Consider the following 20970-nt stretch of genomic DNA (forward strand, 5'->3'; position numbering starts at 1 on the left):
AATATTATATTTTTGTTATTATCCTTCGATAACTTCTCCTAAAGTAATTATTTAGTTACTCATATTCTTTTTCTCCTTTTAAAAAATTTTGATACTAATATCATATTTTTTTTTACTCCTTATTTAAAATATATATTTATATATATATTAAATATATATATATATATATATATTTTAAATATATATATATATATTTTAAATATATATATATATTAAATAAATATATATATTTAAAATATACTGTAAATTTTTTCATAGTTAACTATTGGTTATATATTATATTATTTTATAAATAGATAATATATATTTAGTAAGATCTTAACCCTATAATTAAATTATTTAATTATATATTATTTATTTTATTAATAAATAATATTCTTTTAAAATTTTAATTCTATAATTAAACCTTTTTAATTATATATATAAATATATATATATATATTATTTTATAAATAAATAATATTTATTATATATTAATTATTAACAATCATTTCTTTTATCTAATCTGTCAACTCTTAATGTGTAACCTCCTGTGAGCAAATTATCATAATTGCAGGTTTTACCTTATTAATCGTAGTTGACTTCTAGCAGGCACTACAACTCCTAAAATAATTAAATTAAATTATCTTCAATGATTGTTTTATCCAAAAATAGTTATTGCACATTAAATTAATTGACACGATTTCTTCCGAAATTACAGTCAAATGTCTTGAAGCACAAAAATGACTTTTTTACAAACAGTCTTAGAAAAAATAGGGTTTGATCAACAATTCATTCAGCTTATTATTATTATTATGACATTTATCTCTTCTGTCTCTTATAATATTTGGAATTAGACCCTTCTCTCAAAACAGGCTTGGATACTTCTCATTAACCCAAATGATTTGTGGTGCAATATTTTTAAAAATATTTACTTTCCTATTGGTGAATTTTGGAACATCAAAGGAGATATAAATCTTCATGGTATCGGAAAAGTATCCTTAGAGGTTAGAATAAACTAAAAGACAATTGTCATTGGTAAATTATGGACGAAAAAACAACTGATTTATGGAGTGTCAAGTGGCTTCCAATTATCTTTTGTGGAACCAAACTGTGTAATCCCATCGTCAGAAGGTTAGTGAAGTAATCGACATTGATGGTATGTTGAATCCCTCTATACATAATTCTATTATTGGTCACTTTTGTCCATTCTTGTAGCAAATATGTTTTGGTCTCTTTGAAAAAAAAAATGAATTTGTGTTTAGGAAAAAGTTTAAATCTATTCATTTTACAATCTCACGATTTTGTATTAATACTTGAGCATTTTTCAATTGTAAAATGATATAGGAGGATTCTATGACAGAAAGAAAATGAGAAAAACCACTAAAATGAACAATCAAGATTAATTGTGACGTAAACTTCCAATCAAGTCATTTAAAACAACTACCCTTTGGACGGTACAAACAAAAACATAAGTCATAAGAAAGGGCCTTCCAAATCGGAATCAATAATTCTTTGAACAATGTTCTAGTTGAATTTGACGCAAAGTAATAACTGGTGTCATTTTTTTTAAGCATCCCTCCAAATCTGATATATTTTCGATTCAAGGTTCAATTTAGTCATTTGAAACTAATCGTCCGACTGACTAATCACAAACCATTGTAATTTCTTTGGAATTATATTTTCCGACATTTCTAATTTGGTAGACCGGTTTATGTCCTTATTTGTAATAACATTTCTAATTGATTTATAAAATCATTTATCTTTATCAAAAATATATATATTAACATTTTACTTGTTTGTAAATATAATTAAGGGCGGGTGACATGGCCATAATATTTAACTAACTATTAATTTATAACATAAAATAAATTTATATCCTCTAAAATCTCTAACTAACTTTTCCCAAGAGAAGAAAAAAGGGAAAAATCTTACTAGAAAGGGACAAAATTAGGAGGGAAAATCTTAATCCCCTGTTTTATCTCTCTCTAGATTCCTCCTACGGCCTTCCATCAATCCCTGTAATTGTTCTTTAACCAAGTTACCTTTCTTTCAAAAATTTCCTTTCCCGCGCAAACCATTCATCAGTTTCAGAAAGAAAACAACAAGAAGAATTGCAAAAAAACAGAGGATTTTGATGCTTATGGCCGAGGGGGAGGAGGAGAAAGAGAATTCATTGATGCAGAATAACAATAGGTCCAATCCTGGAACATGGCATCGATCCGTGAAAAGAAAACTCGCCGAATTCGATCAAGGAAACGCGACCATCCCCACTCCAGAACCCGCCAAGGTCGAGGTCCCGAACGATTTCGTTGAATTGCGTACAATGACTACCAATCAACAAAAGACGATTCAAGATCTCACCTTAGAATTGGAGGAAGAAAGGAACGCGTCCTCGTCCGCCGCCAACGAGGCAATGTCGATGATCATAAGGCTACAGAACGAAAAGGCAGAGTCTCAAATGGAGGCTCGACAATTCAAACGAATAATAGAGGAGAAGATGACTCACGACCAGCACGAGATTTCCGCCATGGAGGAACTATTGTATAAAAAAGAACAAACCATTCAATCTCTCAACTGCGAGGTTCAAGCTTATAAACACAGAATGATGAGTTATGGCCTAACCGAATCCGAAGCCGACGGGGATCAAGAAAACGGAACCATCATGAGCCGTGATAGCAGCCTGGCCGAGCTCACCGATCTCTATCCCCCTCTCAAATGCAATCTAAACGAGAATCAATATCGTAATTCCGAAAACAACTACGAAACAACAGATGTCGATAAATACGCGTTTGGGGAGACTCCGCGACCGCGCGATCATCTCAAGGATTTGGAGTTCAGGATTAACCAATTAGAACGAAGCCCTAGAACAGCACCTACAACGCCAACAACCCCCGAGGGTGCGAAAAATGCATTTGAAAAGATCGTCGGTCAATCTCCTCGAAGACCTCGGCATTTTAGAAGAATCTCAACGGGAAGTTCAAATTCTGTTATGGCAACCATTAAGGAAACGAGCTCAAATTCCTTAGAGACATCACCGAGGTTTAGCAACCTCCGGAAAATGGAAAGCATGCCTCCGTACATAACTAATTTGGGAAAGTTCGAAAATTCGTCAAAAATTGTAGATGATGATATGAGCGATAGGGTTTATACCATTAATGTAGTTTCCAATTCAGAAACTAAGCCCCAACCGCCGCATCCGGTTCATAACAATAATAACAACAACAATGTCGATGTTTTCGACGATGATATGAACAATACGCCAAAGGAATCTGTTTGTCAGGCAGATGGGGGAGATGAAGAGGTGAAGAGACTTTACATGAGGCTTCAAGCACTGGAGGCCGATAGAGAATCGATGAGACAATCGATTATTTCAATGAGGACTGAAAAGGCACAATTGGTGTTGTTAAAGGAGGTGGCCCAACATATGTGTAAAGACATGTCTACTCCTAGGTTGCCTGCTCCTTATAAGCAATCTCAAGCTCGGAGGTTTTCATTCTTATCAATATTCAAGGTAAATATATACTCAAACTCGGACTCAGACTCATATTCAGCTCGAGAAAGTGTTTCCAAATGGGCATGACTTTCAAAATCAATCAAATTTTATGACTTTGTATTACATGAAACAACCAATGGCCTTCTTTGATGAAGGGCTATTTGGATTTCATGAGCAAACAAGTAAACATTATACTAATAAAAGTGATTAACTATTTGTTGCATTGTTCATTTCTCAGTGGATTGCATGCATTGTTTTTTGGAGGAAGCGAGCTCGTCGCAGCAAGTAAGTCAGAGACATCATAAAGTGATTATAAACAAAACTAAACTAAACCTTGTGATAATGAATGTTGCAGGTACATATTTGGAGCATCAAACAGTAATTCTGGGCCAGGCTTGTTATCGGTTCTGGAGATGGCGAATAATGTCCCTCGACTAGGGCAAGGGAGATACTTATCAAGTATACACATCGTCTAAGGCCACATTTTACTACTTTTAGGGTATAATATATACTCATTCATCCTCTGTATGTATATATTATATAAATATATGCTATAATCAAACATCACATTCCCAATATTATTGTCAATGTCTTCTTCTATATTGTGATCTCGTTCTAAGTGAGAGCTCTAGACAGTGTCATTTCTACATTTTTACATATGAAGACAGAACCGGAGATAAAACCCACAAAACATCTTCAAATATGCAAATAAAATGGGAGGTGTAGGTTAAATACAAATCCTAACAAGATATTATTTTCTTTTAATCAGAGTGGTGAAACAGTTGCATTATAAGAACCATCTCTGTACTTCAAACACTTTAAGGATGCATGACACAACTTAGGAGAAAGAAAGGCATTTGGTACATTAAAAACATGCCTGCTTTCTTCTTCATGACTGCTCACAGTATCAGATTTCTTCAAGATGCTGTCAAGAACAATATTCAATCCACTTGAAGCGGGTATGGTAACAAAACTGCACAAAAAAGGGAAAATATTATAAGTCGCTTGTTTTTAACCAATTGATAACAAATCCAACGAGTACACTCATGATTTCTTACCTAGCTTCAAAAGAAGTTGTTTTGGCACTCATGATTTCACACACGCTGCTTATTACCCATGGAGGAAGATATGTATTTTTTATTTCAATGCTATAAACGAAACCCGTAGGTGAAGCCTGACATGTTCCTTCGTTCATGATGGATTCCTTGAGAGGATGTGCCACACTGTCTGCACTTTTCACTTCTTTGCATCTAACCTATAATTCAGAACAAAATTATTATTAGATCAAATTAATTGATTATAATCAAAGTTCAACCTGATACATACCTCAGGAGCAGAAAAAGTAGCATTCTGAAATGGAACTGGGGAATACAACACAGGAAGATCATCACTGGACAAAGACTTTAATAGGTGTCTGAGAAAAAAATATAACAAAGTGAAGAAGTTAGATTTTCAAGGATAAGATACACCAAGTTTAGAGAGGAAAAGTTACCCACCTGTAATTTAAAAGAAAATCAAATAAACCATGTACATTTTTATTGCCAGTAAAAGCAAGCACAGATTGTTCGCTATTATCAACATCAGACGTGGATTTGAACCATCGAATCTGCATGAAAAACATAGAAAATGGTCATCAAAGAGTGCAACCAACAAAATAACTTAAAATAGCAGAAGAATTACTATGGCTTCTGAAGAATTTGAGAAAGTGGAAAGACTGGAATAACTTTCTCACCTATTCCTTTCAAATAAAACTTTTTCATCTATTTTATAGGATAAACACCCATATAAATACATATACAAGAAAGAACAACATCGATAAGAGTGAAACAAGTTAAGTGAGACACACAGTTTTATTTTAGAGTATTATTCATTACAGGATATAGATTATCCATTTATCGGATACAATATCTCTAACATAAGATAATAATATACTAATCAAACCTAATTAATCTCATAATATGATGACATTTAATATTTCAACAGCCACCACTACTAGACATACCTGGCCAAGATTATGCTTCTCCATCTCTGAGAGCTCAACCAAGTCTTCAGTAGTAGCTTCATCAACTTTGGAACGGCAAAGTGGCATAGAGAAACAAATATCCTTGTAACATATCAAAATAATTTATCAGGAATTTATGAAGCACAAAGGCTATTGCAGAAAGTCTTGTCATACCACTTTTTTCAGTAATTTCACTCTATAATGAGTTACATATTCTATTTCATCAAAACAAGATAAAGCACAAAGGCTATTGCAGTTCAAAACTTAATAATCAAATTCTATATCAATTAACCTGTGGTTTAACATTTTATCTCTTCGGGATAGATATATACATTATAAGTATATAGTTAAGTAGAATAGTTATCTTATTAGAATGAATAAAGTCTAATTAGGATAGAGTTAGAGTTCTATTGGGATTACAATAATTCTCTAGACTCTACTGAATTTCTATATATCATCTTCTAACCTAAAATGTAATTTATACCATTGGTATCACCAGGATCTCTATCAAATGTAAACTTCTGCAATCATCACAGATTGTTGATACTAAAAATATCTGGATTTTTACATATACAAAGAAACTGTTCAGCGAACCTATAAAATGATAAACTAAAAATTCTTAATCCTCCAAAGAATAATTAATGAGAGAATCGAGAAGTTATATCATACATGTTCTTTCAACAGTGACCTTAATCCTCGTGTGGAGCGAGACATATATGCATGGCATGTACGCAGTCCTTTCACGGAACCATCACCAGTGAACATTAGCACAAACTGTCCAGTGCATACTACAACGTCCCCAAAGAAAAATGAAGTCAGGATTACTTGTCATCAGTTATGTACATGCAAGGTGCAATTAATGAATAAACAAGCACATATTTATAGGGGGGGAAATCAAATTTTTTTCCTGGCTTCATTTGTGTACAACTCAACTAGCATTTCATTCATCAAGCAACAGTTAGTTTGAGCTAAGAAGAAATGGTTTATTTTTTCTTCTTGAAGCTAAGCTAGCATTCTCCTCATTAACATATAAATCAAGTTTTACAACCAAAAATAATTAATCAAGAACCTTATCTGAAACCAAAAGTGAGAATGTGAACTCAACTCCTCTCTGAGGTGGATTTAAAGTGCATATACTAAGCCTATTCCGAAACTAGTCAGATCTCATTGAAAAATTGCCAAAGTTAATATTGAAAGTGACTTTTGTTGTTTTGTTTGGTATACAAATCATTTTCTAGATCATGATCCAAATTATAGTGTAATTTTTTTATTCATTTGGTAGAGATTTGTTTCTCTGTCATGATCATAATATGTTTCGGATCATTATTTTTTAAATCATTATAATTTTTTATAAACATAACAAATGTAAATTTTTCAGGATCATAATCAACATGAAAAAATTTGATACCAAAACAACTCAGCTTCCTTTTCATGAATAGAGAACTCTTGGTATGTCTGGTTGCAAAATGAGATTAGTCACACATCTCGATCAAAAGATATTAACTGAATAAATTAAGAGGACTAAAATTGGACAAGAAAAATTCAACAGCATTACCGTAGAAAATGTTACAAATACTTTTTCGAAGCATGTAGTATAGACTTCGAAATGATGCCTCCCATGACAATTGCCGTTTGCTCAAGAAATCCATTTGCACTGGGATCAAAAAGGAAGCATTTATTGTGTGAATTTAAAAACAACGTCAATAATGAATCATCAGTCAAAAATATGTACCTCCTTGAAATGTAGATGTTTTTAACATCAATATGATAGAAGGCGGAAGAGAAGAATCTGGATAGACCCATGAGTGTAGAGCTCTAGGGTTTGCCTTTTCAGATCCAGAACAACCAAATTCGGAGTCAAGTTCAGGCAAGCTATAACAGGGACCACTATTTACTAACCTGTGAAACCTGGAAACAGGCATATACACTGATGGTCAGTAAGAAGTAAAATTTGTGAAGCATTCTATATCAAGCCACATTATGTAACCCAGTTCAAACACATGTAACACTTCTCAGAAGCCTTAAATATAACTAAATTGTGCAATTCTCTACAATTCCCTAGCAGGAGTCCAAAGTAATTTAACAAGGAATTCAACATAATGAATTGGCCTGTTTGGGGAATAAAAAAATGTACATTTGGCATAAACCTCAAACTGATCCAAGAACTGGATCACAATTCAGAAATTTGCCTAAATCACACTCTTCATACCAAACGGAAAAGAAAAAAAAACACTTCCATTTTCTTTGTGGCGATTTTTCAATGTCATGATTGTGACAAAATACATTACCCAGAAAAAAATCTGAAACATGATCCAAAATAATCTTATACAAAACAAAAAAAAAAAAAAAACATTTTAAATTTTAACTTTGGCGTTTTTCAATGGGATCGTGATTGTGACAAAATACCAACTTCCAAATAGGCTCATTATAAACTAAAGTTCCAGTATGAGTCAGCTTCAATGGAAAGTACGCAACAACAAGCAAATAAATACTCACCAATTGACAGGGGAAGATGACAGCACTCGCATCGTAGTCTTCAATGTAAAGTCCAATGGAGTCTTCTTCCCATGGACATGGAATTCAGAGCTTGAGTTTTCTGAGGTACTATTTGATATGGGAGCCAAAGGTTCGGGTGCACCCAGTCCTTTAAAAGCTTTTTCCTATCACATGAACAATGTTAGCAACTTAGCATTATCCCTGTAAATGTTTGCTATTGATCATTGATACCAGCATAAATGGCATACCAAATCAACTGAGGCCATGCCAGGCAGCTTTTCTCCATTAAATGAAAGATCAGAAACGGTGCGGAATGTACTTTCACCGCATTTTTCTGTATTACAAGCTCGGACAGTAACCCCCATGGTAGCTGTGAAAGCAAGAGTATCCCCTCTGCTTATGGTAGAAATTGAAAGGTAATTAAAAACAAGTGTTTCACTTAACTGTAAAGGCTAACATGAGGAATCTTAATGCTTGCTTACTGTGAAAGGTGTGGTTGACCATTTCCCGCTAAAACTGCAGAATTACAACTCTTCAGATTTCTATTAATCTCCACACCATTGTTTTTCTGCCACTCATGTAAAAGAAAGATTAGCGTTATTATGAGAGTTTCCTCTTTGAGTGAGTGCATTGGCCCTTGTTGTCTGATTACAATGAAATTTCTTCAGTTTTTTCAAAAAACTAAAAGAAGATAACTTATGAATCAGATATCTATCAACCTTATCAGTTTGTTTTGCAGATAGCACAGAAAGCTGAATACTACTTTTCCTTACAGGAAATACTTCATCCACGCGAGTGTTTACATATCTTGGATTCCTTTGAAAATCCGGCTTATCAAGTCCAGGTATTGATCCACAATTAGCCCTAATATTGGTAAAACAGCTGTTAGTGAATCGTAAACAAGCAACAGTAAAAAGATAGTGAAAATACATACTTTAAGGAGGGCAGTGAAATAGGTGGAGATTCATCTACAAGTTCCACAATTTTCTTCCGCCTCAACTGCTCCCCCTGTCATTTAAACACAAAACTAGGAATATCACTCCCCATACAAGGAAATTAGAGCAGAGAATGAGTAATTATTTTAGAAAAACTAGGAATTGTACCGATAAACATATATAACCAAGCCATGTATCAATGAGTTGTACATCTTATGTCAAACAATGGGGATTCAGATAGTTAGGTAGAATTTCTAACAAAAGGCAAATCATACTACACTAAAGATTAGTTGATAATGCATTTGTAAAAGTAATTTCCCTCTAGCTAAAGGAATGACTTACCCTCAGTTCTGAAGGTGTCTTTCTTTTAACGGCAATGAAATTCGAAGCCTCATCACCAAAATGGACAGTATTCGAAGTTAAGGATCTCTGAGCTGCAACCTCTACCATGCTATTTAAAGAAACAAATTACAACAAACGTGTCAGATACCCTTTGGACTACTAAGTGATATCTTTGTATTCCAATCGATTTAATCTTGTGTAGAAAACACCCTTATACAGAAGAAAACAACTAAAGATGGTAATACTAAATCAAGACTAAGAAACGAACAAATGGGTTATGAAACTCTTGGAATCTTGATTTCAGAATACCCATTTCGTAGTATCAATACAATATTGAAAAGATAAAATGGAAACTTACTTGCCTTGGAGATTGGATTCTGGGTAAAACTGAGATTTGGGTTATACCCTAGTGATGATTCTGCATATGTTTGCCCTAAACAAGATGTTTACAGCAAATCTAGCAGGAGTGTAGATAGACGTATTGATGATATTAAAGCATGTGCTCAAGAGAGAGAGAGAGATAAAGGGTTAAAATCCAAATTCGTATTTCGTGAAATTTCCCGCCTTGTTCAAAACGCATCCATTGAAATGAACTCCAAATTTTAACTACACAAATCTGAAGGCAAAAGCCTAAGAAAGATCGACTCTTTGTCCTTCTTGAGTATTGTGCTTGGCCCTTCATTTGAACATCATATTAATTTTTTTTAAATAGTATTTTGTCTTTACAATTATTATTACATCTTAAAATTATTAAAGTAAAACATAAATTTATTATTATTATTATTTGAAATTATTAAAATAAAAAGTAAAATTAATAATCATTTGACAACTTAAAGGAGTATATATTTTTCTAAGTCAATAAGGGTTGAAAAATAATATTTTTTTCTAATTGTAGATATATAGAGTATTTTTACATTCAATATTTTTCCAAACCAATCTTTTAACAATAAAAAATGATAAGAGGGAGAATATATATGGTTTTTAATGTAATAAAAATCAATATATTATGGTTGGATATATGGTTTATTTTATTATGATCAAATTCGATCCAAAATTTATTAATTAAAACTAATTTATACAAATAAATTTTATAAATATACAATTTTTATTTAATTAAAAGAGCGTATAAAATGATTATTACATGATATTTTTTAGTTTAGTTAATTTTGTTTGATTACTAAGAAAATTAGTTTATTATTGGATATGTATGGTAGGATATTCTTGAGTCTTGACGGTATAATTTAAATTTATAAAAAAAAAAAAAAAAAAAGTGATTTGACATTCCATTTAGAATGATTGCATTTTCTTGAAATTAAATTTCGAATTCTAACATGTTTTCAAATTAAGTAACTGATTCTTTTTTTCTGTGAAAGATCTTAACCCAAATACACAGAATGAGTGTTTTCAAAGAAAGTTAATATATAACATCTTATTTAAGATTATATTGAGTTAAAAATATGTAATGTGATAGGTTCTTAAAAGAAAAATGTAACTTTTTTTTATATAAGACTATTTGACTAATTAATAAATAAATAAATGAAATTGTGATTGCAGTCAAATTTATTATATAACTTATCAAATGAACTGATAAATTGTTATCAGAAAACATATGATAGTAGCAAGATCAATTGTTTTAATCATATGATGGATCTTCTTCCCATTCATCATAATCTTCCATCCTCTATTCTATATATAACATAAACTCTTCTATATTTGGTGCCTTTCCTTGTTTCAAATTCCTAAAGTACCCTGCAAATCAAAACTCGCATATTAATAACATATATCGCAAAAGACCCACATCTTAAATTACCCAAACAAATTTGCACGGTTTGATTGGTGAATCAGAAAAACAAAACAAAGAAAGATGCAAATCTTATTACCTGTAAAATGAAGTCATGTTATGCTAATGTCCTTAACCAACCAAGAGTTTTCAAAAGAGCAGTATCTAGTACTGGAGACTTCTTCTCTATCCCTAAGAACATAAGAGAAATCATGCATATATAATTAGTCCCAAGAATTATTTTTGTTTCTTTTTGGTCTAGATGTTCGCATTTTATATGTGTAAAAGCTAACCGATATCAGCAGCTACTCGGTGAGCACACATTACTCCTGAGAATGCAACAGCTATAACGCCTTGACCAGGAAAACAACTATCTCCCACACAGTAGAGACCATCTACATCCTGTTCATTCAGATTCAGTTATATTCAAGTTTTTTTTGTTTGAGAATTTATGCGAAAACAAACTTACTGTAGTGTTGAATGGCATGCCCAACAAACCCTTTGGAATAGCACGAGGCATTGGGCCATATGTACCATCAACACGAGCAAGGTAACGCCTGTGTGTTTTTGGTGTTCCAACCTGCCAAGTTGAACTAATAAGAAACCAGAAACTAAAATGAAACTTCTAGAAGGACCTCAAAATGAATCATGACAGAAATAGATTGAAAATATAAAAAAAATTGGGTATACCTCCTTGAAAACAATGGAAGACTTGAGACCAGGAAATATTTTCTTTTCCAATCTGCTAATTATTTTGTCTGCTATAGCCTCCTTCTTTTTTTCATAGTCTTCTACAGATAATCCCTGTATGATCCCATTATTCATAACATTAGAATGTCGGAAACTAAGTAACAAATGAGAATTCATCATACCTGCCAATCCTCTATGGATGATGTAGTAAATATATGAAGAATATGTCTATCTTTTGGAGCCAAGGATGAATCAAGAACTGTAGGGATGCTCAAGAATATACTTCCATATGGCTTCTCTAGATTATCCCAATCATCCTAGAATATACAGGAAATCAAAAACCAAAATCAATAAAAATGGGCATTGTTCGAATGAAAACAAAACTTAATTGAGAATAATAAACAACACCTCTAGGACAAAATGATGGCAATCTGTGTCTGGTGGCAAAACATCAGCTTTAACTCCCAAGTGAATAGACAAAAAAGATGGAGCCTTCACATAAACCCTCTTAAAATTTTCTTCTTCTTTAGGAACGTCTTCTTTTTTCAAAAGTTTTCCTGCAATAATATAGCCAGTAAATTAATAAAACATCAAAAAGAATCTCCACATAGAGACAATCCCCTTTGCATTCGAAGAACATATAGTTATAAATTATAAACTTGTGTATGATCGACCATTTGGAAACAGAACTTAGTCAGCACTTTCTCATCTGCATAATCTTTAATATCCAGATCAAGAAACAAAAACTGTTTCCAAATGGGCCTATGAAGAGACTAACCAAATGTGTCCCATCTAGTTGCATTTGATATAACTGTCTTTGCAAAGAACTCCCTCCCGTCTGAAAGTCGCACTCCTATCTGCCAACCGAAACACAAAAGAAAACAATAAAAACTGTAATATGAAAGATTTTACAGTTTGCAGCATTACTTACAGCCTTTCCTTGATCAAGTATAATGTTTTTTACATTCGCCTTGTAAAGTATGTCACTTCCCTTATTAACTAAACCTTCAGCTAAGGACTTTGCTATTCCACCAACCCCACCAACAGGGTAGTTTATTCCCCCGAAATGTCTGTCACATAGAACCTATAAAAAAACATATATATGTAAGTATGGAGAAATGATAGACTAAGACAACTAAAAATCAAATTAACTAAAGAAAATTACCATGCTAGCATTTATCATTGGCGTCTGCAGAGCATTAACTGTACTCACTATAAAGCACTGCAAGAACCAAAATAGATAAGAGAGCAATTTTTCGAATAGCAATTAGAAGCAATGAACTGTTATTATCCATTATCCAACCTCAGCATCTATAAAAGAAAGCAACTCTGGATCCTTTAGGTACTTTCTGGCTATATCTCCAGCATTTTGTGGTAAGTAATAAGCTGCAAAATTCAGAATAACATAACATATTTCATTTCATTTCATTTATATGAATACTTTTAGATAATTCAGGTACCCAATGTCAAACACTCAGTAGGCTTTTTCGCAAACTGTTTGAAAAGGTAGATCGGTTCTTCAAGTGACTTCAGTTCCATGGAATTCAGGGCATTGAAGACCTATCAAACAATTTTCAACATCTATAAGCTTTTGATGCAATTCTAAAATGGAGGAAAAGAAACTGATAAAGACATACCCTCCAACAAACACTGTAGAATTTCAAGATTCCTTCCTTCTCATGAGGAAACCTACTAGTAAGTTCTGCAATAAATTCTTGGTATTCTCTGTGTACTCTAACAGATAGATTATTTGGAAGATGAAAGTGAACAGTTGATGGGTCAGGTATTACTTCCATTTTACATCCTACAGCAGCCAATGCTTGAGTGATCAAATTAAGATTACCCTGAAAAAATTTAAAAAGACAATACAATCAACATGGTAAACATAATCAAAATGTAACAAATTGAGTCAAATTGAACATAAAGGAAGGGAAACTCTCAATTGACCTTATCACTGAAACCAAACATCACAGACGATCCAACATCGAAAGTATAACCATCTTTCTCGTAAAACCCAGAGCTTCCACCAGGAATCACGTACTTCTCAAGCACCAAAACCCTAGCTCCCTTCACAGCTAACTGTGTTGCCGCAACCAATCCCCCGATTCCCGACCCGATAACAATTGCATCATAACTAGAACTACCCTTCTCATTTCCAACTCGCGAAACTCTCTCTAGATCTTGATTTTCAATACTCATAGCAGAATTCGTCTTCAGCACTCGGGTTTCTCGCTTGTTGAATTGAAGAAACTTCTGCTCTTGCCTCCTGGGATTGTAGATGCCTGATTTGAACATACGAGAAAATTCGGATTCTTGATTTCTGGGTCTGAATCCATTGAATCCAGCGAATTGAAAGTGGGAAGAATGAGAATTGTTGGAGATCGGATGAACAAGCCATGCTTGGGGAGTGTTAAGTGTGTTCAAGTTCAACATTTTTGTATGAAATTTATGAAACCAGAAAAAATGAGAAAGAACATGTTTTTATAACCGAGTATATAGGATATCGAGACCTTGTTTGGATCAATTTGTTGTGAGGAAAATTAATGATATTGAACTTCTTCTTTTTTGTAAGAATCAATCTAAAAAACAAACAAGTTTTAAGAAAGAATGACTTGGCATGGTTCTAGTGAAATGATTCCTTTTTAGAGGTCAAACATTCCCCATATTTAAAAAGTATTTCTACATAGTATTTTATTATATTTTATTAATATACTTGTTTGTCAAATTTAGATAAACATTGTCTGGTTAAAGGTTATTTAAAAATAATTTATTGATTAAAATTTGAATTATTTGAATAAAGAATAAAATATTTTGACAATTTGTTTAATAATTGATGATGGGAAATAAAAATTATGAATTATTTAAAATTAGTTTGAAATTAGTGCAACTATTTTGAAAAGTATATTTAAGATTTAAAACAATTGTAAAATATTAAAAGAAATTATCCTGTATTCCGTACAAATGCATGAGTAATGATATAAAAAATTATAAAAAAAATATTACGATAAAAATATGATAGTATTTTTAATTTTATTATTAACAGTTTTAAGTATATATATAGGCGGTTCAAACCACAATCCAACCAAAATATACATTTACTCTCACATATATATCCAAATTAATCACCGCTCTCGATCCGACAATTCGGACACTTTAAAAATTAAGCATCATTATATATATATATATATATATTATTTAGTTAAAAAGTTGAACTTATATTAAAATTTTCTCTTATTTATCAAATTTGGTGTTGAATTTAAAATATAAATTGATATTAGTTTAGTTGGTTAAATGATTGTATTTGTTTTGCTAGTTTGCAAGTTGAAACACACATATAACATTTTAAATTTTATTTTTAACCGTTTTAAGTATATATAGGCAGGTCAAACCACAATCCGATCCAAATATTCATTTACTCTCACATATATATCCAAATTAACAACAGTTCTCGACCCGACAATCCGGACACTTTAAAAATTAAGCATCATTATATATATATATTTTTAACCGTTTTAAGTTTATGGGCGGGTTAACTCACAATCCGACCCAAATATTCATTTACACTCACATATATATTCAAATTAACCATAACTCTCGACCCGACAATCCTGACATTTTAAAAATTAAGCATTATATATATATATAGATTAGTTAGTTAAAAAGTTGAACTTATATTGTTAAAATGTCTCGCGTTCATCAAATTTGGTGTTGAATTTAAAATATAAAGTGATATTAGTCTAGTTAGTTAAAAGATTGTAATTATTTTTGTTAGGTTGCAAGTTCGAAACACATGTATAGCATTTTAAATTTTATTTTTAACCGTTTTAAGTATATATGGGCGGGTCAACCTACAATTGACTCAATTATCCATTTACTCGCACATATATATCCATATTAACCACAACTCTCGACTCCCGGCAATCTGGACACTTTAAAAATTAAGTATCATTATATAGAGAGAGATTGGACAAATAAAAAAAATAAGTTTGTATTAAATAATATTAAATTTATAGTTAAACAATACCATTTTTATTTTTATCATGTAACAAAAATATATTGAGCTTATTTGTTATTTTTTTTCAAAATTTAAAATCATTAATATTTGATAGAAAAAGTTGATGATATATATCTTTCTTTTCTTTTTTTTTTTTTTGTTTGTCGTAGCTTATCTACAAATTTATTAAGAAATTACTTTTTCATTTACTTTTCACCTAAAAAATTGAATCTAATTTAATTATATATTTTATATTAAATAAAATAAAATCACTTGGTGATGATAAAATATTAGTTTTTATATAATCTCATTATCTTTAACAACAAATAATATATATATATATATATATTTATTAATAATATCATTGGTAGACTTTATGTTCTTTATAATAATTATAATTCTGAATTTTATTAAATTAATTTTATTGTAAAAATCAGGCCATGATTATAATTCAGGCCCATTTGAAAATTCATCAAACCAAGACTTTTTATGAAATTTGGTTCAGGCCCATACGTTATTTATAATTATGCCCTTGTTCTTCAAATTTATTTATTTAAAAAAATAAATAATAGATTCAGCCAACCACGAGACTCCACCGACAAAACAAATGCATTTTTCTTTAAATACAAAATGTTGTAACTTTTTTATTTTTTTTGTAAGTAGAAATCGATTTTTTTTTTATTTAAAAAAAATCATTTACATTCTCAATCTCTAAGATTCTAATTTATTATTCATTAAAAAATTAGCCCATAAATTAAATATGAGTATATGTAAATATCATAATACATATCAAAAACAAACTATTAGAATTGTTAAATCTTGTTCTAGAGTCTAAAAGTATTGTATTTATGTTAGGTCAATGTAGTAGAACAAAGTTTCACTTGTTTAATTCAAATTGTTTTTATTACTATTTATATATCGATTTTTAATTCTTTTTTTTTGTTATCAATTATCACACATTCTCGTATAATCTAATTATAGAAAAAAAATGAAAGTAATTATTAAAAGATTTGTCTTCTTTGATAATCATTAATCAATTAATAATAAACATGGGTAAAAGAATTATTTAAAAAATTGCTCAATAATTTAAAATAGACTTCTTAAATTGACATTCTACAAATAAAACTATATAATTATCTTCTTATAAGATCAAAACGAATTAATGTGCATGCATAATGTATTCTACCATGAGATTAAGTGGGAATTAATGAATAATTTGAAACTATATAAATGTAGACTATATGAGCTGGACAAACTAAGTTAATAGTACATATATCACTATAATACAAAATCTGGTATCATCAAAGTGGAGAAAACCAATTGAAATTTGTTTAAGTTTTGTCTTTCTTTTATTATTTCAAGAAAAATCCATAAATAAGTTCAAGTTTTATGACATTATAATCACATTTAAATCAAAATGCGGTTAATGAGAAATAATAAAAAAAATCACTATTTTACACTTAATTATTTGATTAGAAAGTGAACCATCTAATTTAAGATCATAAATAGTAAAATTTTGTTTTTCTTATAGTTTTCATGATATAAAAATATCAAGATGTATTATTTCTCAATGCAAAGGTACACAATTTTCAATCATTACAATTTAAATGGTATTAAAATTAAATGGATGCAGCATTAAGTTATGTACTAATTATGATTGACAATGATTGATCATCCTCTACCATATTATTATTATTATATATAAGCACTAACCACCCAATTTAGAGAGAGACATTTCTTCTGCCATGCCACCATCACTGTTTTAGCTTTAAAGTCATTTTCCTTGGCCAAAATTTTCTTTAACTTGAAACCCTAATTTGTATTGGTATTATTCTTTAGTTTCATTGGTACCATTTCAACAACTTGATTTAAACCATTCACCCCATAAATGTGACATTCAATCATATTTCTTTATCATTAATTTTTTGCACATAATTTGAAAAGAACAAATTAAGGAAGATATGTAGGTAGGATAATACATTCTTGACTTTGATGAAATTATAGATATAATTTCATTTTTTAACATATCGGTTATTTGTCGTTACGTTAGATATAGATATCGCTGGTTATTTTTTTCCCACATCTTTTTGTCGCTTCGTTAGATATAGATATCGCTACTAAACTCGAGCCCGGACTATTGACAAAAATCAATACCAACTTAACAACTTTATTCTCCAATAGATTAGTTAAACCAATCATCCTTAAATGATTATATATAAATGCATTATTATTATTAAATATGCTTTTACCATACATGGATTGAAATAATAGAGACATAAAAATGGTACCAACACAAGATATGTGGCATTCAATATTATTTCTTGACATTAATTTTTTTATTTTTTTTTGCACAAAGTTGAATTGAACAAAAGGAAGATAGGTGGTAGGTACAAGAGGGAATATGACAAGTATTTTTCAGACCCAAAATAAAAAATAAAAATAACCTCTCTATCTCTATCTCCATCTCCTATTATAAGCTGTACCTGGAAGAAGAAGAACCCTTGCAATTCATCATACAATAAACACACAACTTGACCTAAAATCTGCACAATTTAACACAACAATATTATTATTACATTCTTAACTCTTATGGCTGAAATGAATCAACAAATAAACCTACCCTTCTCCCTTGTGCATTCTATCCACATTCCAGAAAGAAATTCACGCACTTTCTGAATCGAATCGATCAATTACAACTTGAAAACCGAGAATCCTGCCCAACAGCTCCAAGCATTTTGCATGTCATTTCCAGCAATTTCCCTGCCAATCCACATTTTCACTTATCATTTATCAAATCAAGTAAAAGATTTCAGACTAAATGACCCAACATTTATAATTATGAGTTATGACCGACCACCCTTTAATATCTATGCTGGGGGTTTGTTGGGACTGATTTATATTGTGGGCCAACAAATTAATATTGTCAAATTAAAGATATTTTTTACAAGTTATTTATTGGAATATGATAGCATTGATAAAATTAAATTATAAAGCAATCAAATTGGTAACTATTTCAATCAAAACATGCAACCTCTTAACTCCAAGTGCTTGTTTAATGTTGGGTGGTTTGAATTTTTATTGGGTTATGTGATATGAAAAGGTTTTTGGTAAAAAAAACCCAACATCAAACTAGCACCAAGACTCTTCCTTTTTGAGCTTCCATGGGCGAATCATGATCTCAACTTAAGACTTTAGAACATGAACCTACTAAAGTTCATGATTTTACCATTATGTTCTTCACTATTTAATCACAAAGCAACAATCATCTGCTCAAAACTAGAGGAAACTAGCATATCTAGAATCTCAATCATGTTCAATTAAGTTACTTGTACCCATCTATCAAAATATGATCAAGTTTATAGTTCAGATGACATACCTCGCCTTTGTTTAGCCACAACCTTGGCAGCGGGTGCTGCGAATTTTGTAACCGGCTTAGACTCTTCAGGAGGAAACAAGACCCCATCTATGCCTTGAACAGAGATTCTCCCATCAATGTATATATCAGGATCGAACAAATATGCAGACCCATCACCTTGTCCAAACTTCACAGATCCATCTGATTCCTCTGCAACCACTATATGCGGTAGTCTAAGTGTATCATATCGCACCTTTCCAAACCGTCTTACAGAATTGTACATGCTTTCCTCGGTCTGATATTCTGGGATTATGTGGTAATACACTATTTGCTCCGGTGCGCCTGGTTCACTCAGCTGATCAGAGGTAAGTTTCGCCATAGCTTCATCGTTTGGCGCCAAAACAGTAAGGACGTATCCTTCAGAAACTAATCTCCCCATTTCTACCGCCATTGATGTTAGATTCACCAAGATATCCGCCAATTCGTTGTATCCACCGTAATGTAATAAGGTATGAATAAAGTCTTTTACCTGACTTTCTCCGTCGAAGTGATGGTGAGGCCCTCCCGGTCCTGGAGCAGGAGCAGGTGCTAGTGATGGACCAGGAGCTAAGGCGTCGTATATTGGAAGTACTGGAGATGCACCTGCGGCGACCGGGGGAGACGGTTTTTTCAATCTGTGAGTCCTAGGGTCAACTTCAGGTGCTGCCTGTGGGAGAATAGCTGAGATTGACTGGAGATTCCTTCGCTGGTTGAAGTTCTCCTCAACCGATCGAGGAATCAATAATCGTTCGATTCCGTGAATCACACCGTCAGGACGAACAACATCGTCTGGACTAACGACCTTAGCTAAATCCACCATTACATGACCGGAATCCTTACCGTTACCGGTAGCCAAGTGAAGATGATCATTAGAGAGCGTCTTGTGCCGAATCAACTCCTCGGATGAACTCGGCAAATCACTGGACCTAATCCGCGTAGGAATGATGTGAAACAGAAGAAGCGTCTGAAGAGACTTCAGATTCCCAGGCTCGAGAAGGAATCGTTTGAACTCAGGATCCAATTCTCGCTCTAACGCCTCATTTCTCGGCGCGAAAATAGTAAGATTGTGTTGACTCACCGCGGCTTCGAGTGTTTGAAGAAGAAGAGCCTTCTCAACGAGTTCGGCGAGTTCTGTGTAATGCGAATCGAGTAGAGCTACGAGAACCGAGTTCGAGTTAATCTGCTGCCCCACCGACAACGGTTTGGAGGATGATAACCGCTTAACCGTCGCAGGAGCTGATTCTTCCGGCAATGCAGTTGATAGTCCGAGTAATATTGAGAGGAAAACGACGCAGACGAGCTTGGAAGAGCCATAGATCTGCGAATCCATGGCGGCAAACGAAAAAATGGAAATTTCAGTAGGAGCTGAGAGGAAAGAGGGTTTACTGCTTTTCTCTTTCTCTCTCTAGAAATGAGTTGCCGATTGCAGAATCCAAGTCTTTCTCTTTCTCTCTCTCCACACGAGAGAGGCCGGCTCGTTTTGTATCCAATGGAGGACAGCAACTTTTACTCAAAGATTTACAGTCAAGACAAGGAGACAAGGTAAGGTAGGTGGTGATAACATTTTTATTTTATTTTCCCCTTTTTGTTTTCTTATAAATATATCTCATTTTCTCCTTCAATTTATTAATCATCCAATTTCTCCCCTACATTATTTAATTATTCTTAGTCTTATCATTATAACTAATAGAGGAATGATTGAGAGAGTGAATTTGAGGGAAGAAATGGAGGAAAGAATGATGTGGCGCAATTTGATTAGCCGAAAAAATAACAAAATTTATCTCTCTTCTCTCTCCTCACCTTTTATCCTTTTTTTCAACAAGTGACGTAGTGACACATCATTCTCACTTAAATTTCCTCTC

General features: G+C 32.2%; 4 protein-coding genes across 6 annotated transcripts; 1 reads left to right on the forward strand and 3 right to left on the reverse strand.

The window, feature by feature from the left end:
- Positions 1–2122: 2122 nt before the first annotated feature.
- LOC124916045 (myosin-binding protein 7-like) lies at positions 2123–4122 on the forward strand. The gene is made up of 3 exons (XM_047456780.1): positions 2123–3493; positions 3714–3760; positions 3831–4122. The coding sequence occupies exons 1-3, from the start codon at positions 2123–2125 to the stop codon at positions 3949–3951; spliced, it is 1539 nt and encodes a 512-aa protein (XP_047312736.1). The 3' UTR covers positions 3952–4122.
- Positions 4123–4148: 26 nt separating this feature from the next.
- On the reverse strand, positions 4149–9881 carry LOC124916485 (protein downstream neighbor of Son-like). 3 transcript variants are annotated; one of them, XM_047457205.1, is made up of 15 exons: positions 9609–9881; positions 9251–9359; positions 8908–8981; positions 8693–8837; positions 8456–8541; positions 8222–8366; positions 7974–8137; positions 7210–7385; positions 7033–7131; positions 6147–6265; positions 5478–5579; positions 4972–5081; positions 4802–4889; positions 4534–4730; positions 4149–4448 (listed from the first exon to the last, which is right to left on the reverse strand). In XM_047457205.1, the coding sequence occupies exons 2-15, from the start codon at positions 9356–9358 to the stop codon at positions 4241–4243; spliced, it is 1821 nt and encodes a 606-aa protein (XP_047313161.1). In that variant the 5' UTR covers position 9359; positions 9609–9881; the 3' UTR covers positions 4149–4240. The 3 variants fall into 3 exon arrangements, with proteins under 3 accessions (XP_047313161.1, XP_047313160.1, XP_047313159.1); XM_047457204.1 differs by having other exon boundaries at positions 8222–8369; positions 9613–9880; XM_047457203.1 differs by having other exon boundaries at positions 8222–8369; positions 9609–9880.
- Positions 9882–10774: 893 nt separating this feature from the next.
- On the reverse strand, positions 10775–14201 carry LOC124914790 (prolycopene isomerase, chloroplastic). The gene is made up of 14 exons (XM_047455399.1): positions 13668–14201; positions 13358–13564; positions 13181–13280; positions 13024–13106; positions 12886–12942; positions 12652–12804; positions 12499–12577; positions 12129–12277; positions 11903–12037; positions 11721–11834; positions 11500–11610; positions 11324–11432; positions 11131–11222; positions 10775–10999 (listed from the first exon to the last, which is right to left on the reverse strand). The coding sequence occupies exons 1-13, from the start codon at positions 14151–14153 to the stop codon at positions 11149–11151; spliced, it is 1857 nt and encodes a 618-aa protein (XP_047311355.1). The 5' UTR covers positions 14154–14201; the 3' UTR covers positions 10775–10999; positions 11131–11148.
- Positions 14202–18016: 3815 nt separating this feature from the next.
- LOC124914791 (fasciclin-like arabinogalactan protein 16) lies at positions 18017–20587 on the reverse strand. Its single transcript, XM_047455400.1, has 3 exons — positions 19091–20587; positions 18335–18474; positions 18017–18257 (listed from the first exon to the last, which is right to left on the reverse strand). Exons 1-2 carry the CDS (start codon positions 20436–20438, stop codon positions 18401–18403), a joined length of 1422 nt encoding a protein of 473 aa, XP_047311356.1. The 5' UTR covers positions 20439–20587; the 3' UTR covers positions 18017–18257; positions 18335–18400.
- Between the last annotated feature and the right edge of the window lie 383 nt (positions 20588–20970).

Source organism: Impatiens glandulifera, chromosome 9 (genome assembly GCF_907164915.1).
Source record: "Impatiens glandulifera chromosome 9, dImpGla2.1, whole genome shotgun sequence".
In the NCBI taxonomy this organism is placed as follows: Eukaryota; Viridiplantae; Streptophyta; class Magnoliopsida; order Ericales; family Balsaminaceae; genus Impatiens; species Impatiens glandulifera.